The sequence below is a fragment of the Chrysochloris asiatica genome, unplaced genomic scaffold, assembly GCF_000296735.1.
Source record: "Chrysochloris asiatica unplaced genomic scaffold, ChrAsi1.0 scaffold00024, whole genome shotgun sequence".
NCBI classification, from domain to species: domain Eukaryota; kingdom Metazoa; phylum Chordata; class Mammalia; order Afrosoricida; family Chrysochloridae; genus Chrysochloris; species Chrysochloris asiatica.
This window is the reverse complement of record NW_006408542.1, coordinates 6,384,665-6,392,956: the sequence shown is the minus strand read 5'-3', so window position 1 is coordinate 6,392,956 and position 8,292 is coordinate 6,384,665. Positions and strand designations below refer to the sequence as shown.

The following is an 8,292-nucleotide window of genomic DNA, read 5'->3' as shown; positions in this document are numbered from 1 at the left end:
TTTCAAAAAGGAATCTAGATCCAGAGGGTGTGGAGGAAGATAGAATCTCCACTGAGTAGTATCCAATCTGTGTAGGTGGGGCTGATGAAAGGAAATGTGGATAGGTCTCTTGTGGTACAATAGTGAATAATTGTTATGAGGACTGATTGTGAGGGTTGGAAATGTAAAGGTAGACATTTTGTAGCAAGGAGGGGAGTGATTAATTTTGCAGTTTATGAATGGAGGTCCCTGGGACCATCAAGGGAGAAGAGCGGAGAGGGGGACCCTAGCCAGAGAAGCAGTGACGTCAGAGATGGAGGCAGAGACAATGACGTGGAGAGATGGAGTGGCTGGGGACTTTAGACCCAGAGAGGGACAGGTGTTGATGACCAGGGGGTAGGCTTGCAGAATATACCCTGCAGTTGGTTGATGATGCATGGAGGGGATTGTAACCATGGCAAAGAAACAATATACGATAGGATGAATGTAAAATTAATGTTCTCCCATCTAAACTATCATGTAATTCACAATAAAACATTAAAAAACCAAAAATGGTTGTGAGGTTTAAGTGATCTTTATAGCTCCTGTTCTTGTTATCCAGTGCTGCTATAATAGAATTACTGTGAAAACAAACACGTTTATTCTCTCACAGTTTACCCACTGGCATTGAGTTGATTCTGCCTCACAGCGACCCTGTATAGGGTTTCCAAGATTGTAAATCTTTACAGGAACATAAAGTTTCTTCTTTCTCCCAGAGTGATTTGTGGGTTTGAACTGCACACCTTGTGGTGCGTAGTCCAGCCTTTTTCCTATGGCATGCCAACTCCTTAGCCACAAGTATAGAGGTTAGGATTTACAACATGCATTTTGGGGGGACAGGATTCAATTCGTAACAGTGCCCAAACCTGACACCTCCCACAGTTGCTCTTACTACCCCTGATGCAGCCGCCAGCGAGTCACACTGAGACTTGAGTGGGTGCCTGAGCGGTATCTTTGTTATCCTTCTCTGTCAGGCCTTTCAAAGCTATTTCTTTTCTTTTTGCCACTTCAGTTAAATTTTGGTGTCTTTTCAATAAATGAAGTCCTGGTGTGGCACTGTAGATTAATGTGCTGGACTGCAATGTTGGTTCAAACCATGAGGTCGGCAGTTCCAGCTCACCAGTCGCTCCTTGGAAACCCTACACAGGGTTGCTATGAGTTGGAACTGACTCAATTGCACTTAAAAACAATAACAACAACAAATACTTGGTTTATTAGACGTGAAAAGGAAGTGGTGATGGTGGTTACGTGCTGTGGAGTCAGTTCCTACTCATAGTGACCCTGTACATGGTTTCCGAGGCTGTAAATCCTTATGGGAGCAGAATACCTCGCTTTTCTTCTGCGGAACAACTGGTAGCTTCAAACTACTGACCTGGAGGTTAGCAGCCTGATTCGTAACCATTAGGTTACCAGAGCTCTTGGAAGAGACAGTGTTGGAAGCTAAAATTAACTGATGGGACTTTTAGTTAGCATTCCTCTAGCAAAAGTGCTGGAGAGCACAATAGAATCCAGGATACACTCAATACATTCCCCAAAGGCAGACAGATTTAAAAATGAGTCAAGGAACTACAGTCTTCTGAAGATCAGACTTTGGTTTTATTTGAACTGATTGCTATTATGTAAGAGTATAAAATGTATTTTCTTAACAATCACCAACCCAAAGCCATCATTGATGATTCCATTCTTCAGGACAGGAGAGAGCCTCAGTCTCGTTAACATGGTACAACACACATTCCCAGTGTGATGTGTAAGCCTCACTGCGCTTCACAAGGCAACACACATGCCCCACGCTGGCACAGCGCCTGTCTCCAATGGCTTCCTTTCCTCCCAGGGCTAGGTTTTCTCAGTTAGCCACAAAGGCAGATAATCTAAAGGATAGCGTCTCTGTAATTTGATTTTTGTACTCTGAGTCACATCACTTCTTGGGCGAAGAAACAGTTAAACTCAATCTATTTATTATTTCTTCTAGCAGTGATTCTGGGAAGGCTGACTCCAACAACCAGAGCAGGGGTCAGACCCCTCTTGGCTCTCAGTGCAGACCAAGGTGGGGGAGTAGGAAAGGAGGAAACCTGACCTCAAATCTTGGTCAAAATATTTACCAGCTGGGTGCCTATGGATGGGTCACTTACCCTCTAAACCTCTGAGCCCTCATGTCTCCATCACATCATTTAGTGCATAAGGCAGAGAGGTCACCTGTCAGCATGTTGAATGAGCTAATGTGATGTCTCACAGCCTACAGTGTTAAGGAAGTTGGAGGTTGTTGTTGTTAAGTACTGTTGAGTCAATTCTGACCCATAGTGACCCTCTATAGGGTTTCTAAGGAGCAGCTGGTGAGCTTGAACTGCCAACCTTTCAGTTCAAATGACTTTGCAATCTGGTGCATTAGCCCACAGCTACCTCAAGGAAGTCAGAGGTAGAGGAGGAAAAAAAAAAAAGAAAAGTTTTTTCTTTGATCCTAGGATCTAAGGGAGAGTGAAAAGTGGAAAAGAAAGGGGCGAGATGAAGTGATGCAGCCAATGGCTGGCCAGGCACTGCTGCCTCTGAATGCTAGGGTCCTGGGTACCACTTCTGGGCTCAGGGTAGAGCTTAAATGATGACACTGGCAGTTGAGGTCCCTTGTCCTTTGAACTATAGAGAGTGGAGCTGTTCACTAGACATGGCTGGGAGCCAGTCACTGGAAAAGTTCCTATGAAATCATTACCCAGACTGATTATCATGACAGCTAACATTTTTTATATGATTTAAATTCAGAAGATCACTTGTAAAGCTTCTAAATCTTCACTATATCTCTGATGGAAGAGTTCTTAGCTTGGTCCTGGTATAAGTCATATCTCCATGCTTCCTTAAGCCACAGAAAACTTGAACCAGGTGGTGTGGTCATATTGCTCACCAGGCTTCAGCAGGACAGGAGGGAAGTGGGGCTGTGGAGAGGAAAACAACACAGGTTACATGATGCCAGCCCCAAGTCACACTATCAGCTACTCAGGAATTCAGGACAGGCTTCTAGGCTGAGCTGGATTCTAGATCAGTATTCTATAGAACAGTTGTTAGAGTAGGAGCCGTTTATTACTGATTTGCAATGAGATAAAAAGCTTGGGCCAGAATGAAAACCAATTATATCACAAAGTAAGACTTTTTTTCATAAAGGAAGCAGTGTGTTGATTAACATTTACATGTGCAAGCTTCTTATGGGTGGGCACTCGGGGGAACATTAGCAAAAGCTAGAAAATAAATTTGTGAAGGAGCAGATAGGAAGAGTAGATATGAAGAATCACCTTAAAAGCATGGGTGTTGAAAATTATTATATATTGATGAACAGAAATGTTAAGTTGAAAATGATTATATATTGATGAACAGAAATGTTAAGCTGAGTAAAGGCTTTGAAGTACAAAATTTGAGATGTTTTGCCTGCATGTTATTTTCTTGTTCAAAGGTTTTCTGTTTATCGTGTCATAGAGAAGAGAACAAACATGGACATTTGAACCATCGGGAAACAGGGTTGAGTGTGTGACCTCAGTGATAGGATGTGACCTTGGACACAACTCAATTTTGACAAACCTGATTGACGGCATTGGGCCAGTTCTGGGTCTCAAGGCAGAAACCAGAGTGCTTGGGGTAGACGGCTCCATTCTTCCCCTTGAGTGTGCCATCCAGAAAGTTGCCCGTGTAAAACTGGACGCCAGGCTGGGTGGTATATACTTCCAGGACCCGTCCGCTACCAGCATGATAGACCCTGAGGATGAAGCCAAATTTCCTATGAATCCAGGTCAGAAAAATAGGCAGGGAGAGTAGAAACTGGGAGGCAGTATTGAGACAGGGACTGAGGCCACCCATAGTGCAGGGACAATATGTGTGACTAAAATGAAGGTAGGAAGAACATGATGGAGGATTCTCACAGGCTCAGAGGTGAGGCATGAGTGTCTGGTTTTCAGGGTCCTCAACAGTGACTTCTGACCTAGGCTTGGGGGAAGACTAAAAATGATTCTCCCCAGCTAGAAATGAATAGTCAGGGGTGGTCAGGTTGGGGAGATACAGTTTCAGAGCCCTGGAAGGGCTGGCATTCTTTCTCATAAAGCGCTGGGGCTCTGCTTAGCCTGGGGAACCAACCAGCTACGAAACAGATGAGATGCTTTTCCTAAATTAAATTGTTCTCCCTGTGACTTGAGTAGGCTGCTCTTAGATCACTCCCTAGAACGGTCCTGCTGTGTGTGTGTTGGGGGGTGGGGAGGGAGAGGAGGGTGTGTGTGTGTCTCCACTAGATTCACTGTTTCCTTTTTTAAAGAAATTTAAAATAAAATACAACTAAGCCTCTACAGAGCTGAGAAGCTGCCAGCACTATATTTGATGTGGAAAGGATACACGCAGATAAAGAAAGGACTGGGTCTTACCATCTCACCCAAGAGAAAAACACATGCATGAAATACTTAAAATAGCCCCCCACAATGTCTTCTCAACCAACTTTCAGGGGAAGATGCTTGGGAAGGGAAGACCCAGGGTTTAAATAGGTGCAGAGAAGACAGGAGGGCGTTCTCAGGTGGCACACTGAGGACAAAAAGGAGGCCAACAGGAGGAAAATGGGCTTAGGCTAGAGGGCAGAGTCTAGACTGACTGAGGTTTTGGTGCTGGGGCACTGAAAAAGAAGGTTTTTGAAGTTCTTTCCATTTATTTTAGAGCTTGAATCTTTTTTTCTGATATATGAGGGCAAGTAAAAGAAGTACTGCCACCAAATCTTAGAAACCTTTATTAAAACAAAGATATTAAAATGTGAAGCTATTAGTTCTTGATATATCCTCTATCTGAAGGTAGTGGTTTCCATCTCTTTAAACTCTCCCTGAAGAATTCTGCACGCTCCCATTTATCATGTCAAAACGGCAGTTTTAGTATCTTTGAGGGACTCAAATCGTGTTCCTCTGAAATGTTCTTAGAGTTTGGGAACAAAAGGAAGTCTGAAGGGGCAATATCAGAGCTGTGGGTTGGTGGGGTTAGGTTTCTCAACAAAATTCTCATAGAACAGTACTTACTATACTCGAAGAACCAGAAGGTGCATTGTCATAATGGACAACTCTGTTAGTGGACCTTTCCTGGCTTTTTATTTCTCACCAATGCAGTTTTCCATTTTCTTAAAACTTCCTGATAAGCCCCCTTGATCATCCTGTAGACTTTGAGAATATCTATCAAGATTACCCCTCTGAGATCCTAAAAAAAATTGCCATCTTCTGAGCTGATCTCTCTCCTTTGAATTTAACTAGCCCAGCGAATTCCCTCAGAAGCCACGGTTTTGATTGGACTTTTTCTTTTAAGGTACCCTAAAACCCTATACAGAGTCCTGGTGTGGTGCTGTCAGCTAATGAGTCAGACAGCAAAGTCGTTTCAACCGCGAGATTGGTGGTTCAAGGTGCTGTTTGAAAACCCTACACAGGTTACTATGGGTCAGAATTGACTCGATGGCACTTCACAACAACAAAACCCTATACACGGTCACTATGGGTCAGGATCGACTCATCGGCACTTAACAACATAACAACAACAAAGAGGACTATGAGTCCTGGTGTGGCAACTATAGGATAAGCACTGCTAAGCACAATTTTAGGTGATCAACCCCAGTTGCTCCTTGGGGTATCTATGAGTTGGATCTAACATGACAACACTTAACATTTATTAATGCCAATGACAGTACTGGGATTAGGATAGAAGTAGGGATTCACAAAGTTGAAACAGCACGAGGAAGTAGAAATTCAATGAGAGGTGAGAGTGTGCAACACAAACGCCTATCAAACAAAGCTGGAGTTGGTGAGTGCTATATGAGGAAGCGAATTCTGATGTGGCACCATAGGATAAACACTCAACCTTAAGGTTGGTTTGAACCACAACGTCGGGGTTCAAACTCACCAGCCACTCCTTAGAAACTCTGTACAGGGTTGCTATGAGTTGGAACTGACTTGATAACACTTAACAACTTATGAGGAAGAACAGCCTCCAACTCTCCAGGGAGGTAGGCAGCGTGTAAGTGACAACTTGAGAAGGTACAAATGGTTCTGGGGTTTAAGTAAGGCAGAGATGGCTTTACTCAGGAGACATTAGGGCTTTTCACAGAAAATGGGCTTTACAGAACAACAAGCAAAGATGGGTGGCTGTGGTGGTTATGTGCTGTGGAGTCGGTTCCGACTCAAAGCGACCTTGTACAGGGTTTCTGAGGCTGTAAATCTTTACAGAAGTAGAACGCCTCATCTTTCTCCTACAAAGATGGGACAGAGGGAGAAAGTAGGAAAGGCATTCCAGACAGGCTGCATGGGAAGAATGCCATGGCCAGGGAGTGGAAGATAAATTCCACAGAGCTTTTCTGTGGAAACAGGAGCTTTGAAAGGACATAGGATGTGGTGAGTTGGGGGTGCAAACAATTAAGCACTCAACTACAAGCTGAAATATTGGCATTGCGCCCACCTAGAGGTGCCTGAGAAGACAGACGTGATAATTTGCTTCCCAAAGGTCATAGCCTTGACCACTTTATGGAACACAGTTCTACTTTGCACATGTAGGACCACCGTGAGTCAGAATCGACTCACTGGCCACTAACAATACCAGTGTGATTGATGCTGCTGAGATAGCCAGAGGAGAAGCTCCTCAATTAGGACTTGGCATTTCTTCTCTGTATACAGAGGAAGTATATTAATAGTAGCAGACAGACCTTGCACAAAAATGCTTTTCTTTAGATTTCTTCAGGCAGAAATTGTGGTCAAAACCATTGATGCGGAACTCCTGCAGGTGTTTTCCAAGCTCCACTGACTTCCTCAGGTCAAATGCAGTGCCTTGCACGGAAGCAAGTTCTCCTGGTGGGAAGAGGTGGGGAAAAAAGTCGGTACATACCCAACTCAAATGATTATATGCAATGTTCTAAAGATCCACTGGTTCTACTGCCTCAGTTTTCATTTCAATTTGTAGAGGAGATGGGAGCCTAGATTCTAAGGAAAATGAAATACTGGATTTCTTTCATTACAAGGTGCTACTGATTGCAAGATACAGTAGCTATAACATGCATAATAATTTAAAAAACATTCAAGTGAGAAGATGTACAAAAACCAAGGAAACATGTAATCTCCATTCAAGGCTAAATTGAATAAAAGGTGATGATTATTCTTACCATGTATACATAAAATAGTCATTCACCTTGTTGACAATTTTTGCTTTAGTGCTGCAATATCCCAGGATTCATAACCAAACAGGTATACCTAGGCGTGGCTTACAAGACACTAACAAAGTCCCAGGCGTTAGTGGCTCTCAAACTACTTTGGGCCATTATTAGTCAATGGTACATTGGCAAATACTCTGCCCCAGTCACCTCCATGGTCAACCTGTAGACACTGTCCAAACAGTATCAGGAGCTAGTCAAAATAACACTCCGATAAATGAATGAACTGGGACATTCCAGGGCAAACTGGGATAAATGGCTACCATTGCTGTTGTTGTTAAATGATGTCAAGTTGGTCCCAACTCATAGGGACCCTGTATAGGATTTCCAAGGAGCAGCTGGTGAGTTTGAACTACCAATCTTGAGTTTAGCAGCCCAGTGCTTATTTTGTAGTGCCATCCCAGGAGTCCCATAAGATATGCCAGTTTTAGATTCAGTCCTTTGAATGAAAGCTTTGTTTCCAGGAGTGATTCCTGAAGGAGCGATAGTCAGGCAATTGTTGCTTCCTTGTGTCTAAGCCAGATTCCTCTAAGCTCTAGGTGTGGTATACTTTTCGTATCATGGTAGGTTGTCTTGAAGTTTCTTCACAAGAATGTGGGTAAAGCATCATGAAGGACACTACAGTGTGGGGACCTTCAACTCTAAAAAGGTAAAGCACATCAGGAACCCAGAAAGGGACCCTGTCCTGACCATCATTATATAACCACTGCCTCATCAGGAACATCCCTTCATGATCTCATAGAACTCAAGGGTGTTGGGACAGAAGGGTTCTCAGAGCTTCTCTGGTCTAAGAAAACAGAGGCCCACATAACATATCAATAAATAACAACCTATGATGCTGATGAAGTGTATCCCACCAATTTAAGCCACTCATGTTTTACATTTTAATATCTTTGAAATTGTGCCATGGCTTAACAGGCAAAAGTTTGTCTTTCTTTGTGGTATGTAAACTAATGGTCAGTCTTACGTAGATGAAATATATAAATAAAATAGTTGGCTACATCCTCTGTTTTGCTATAACCAGTAAGCAAGGAATCAGGGCTTTGAGGGGAAAAAAAAGAAGACTTGGGATTGTTTAGGGAGTGATT

General features: G+C 43.1%; 1 protein-coding gene across 1 annotated transcript in view; it reads right to left on the bottom strand.

Moving 5' to 3' along the window:
* Window positions 1–2,843: 2,843 nt before the first annotated feature.
* The window catches only part of GALM (galactose mutarotase (aldose 1-epimerase)), a 110,070-nt gene continuing 104,621 nt past the window's right edge, over window positions 2,844–8,292 (bottom strand). Inside the window, exons 5-7 of the mRNA XM_006839374.1 lie at window positions 6,704–6,845; window positions 3,577–3,751; window positions 2,844–2,939 (exon numbers count right to left, since the gene is read on the bottom strand). Coding sequence (XP_006839437.1) covers window positions 2,862–2,939; window positions 3,577–3,751; window positions 6,704–6,845 — 395 coding nt within the window. The 3' untranslated portion in view covers window positions 2,844–2,861. The remainder of the gene's footprint in view (window positions 2,940–3,576; window positions 3,752–6,703; window positions 6,846–8,292) is intronic.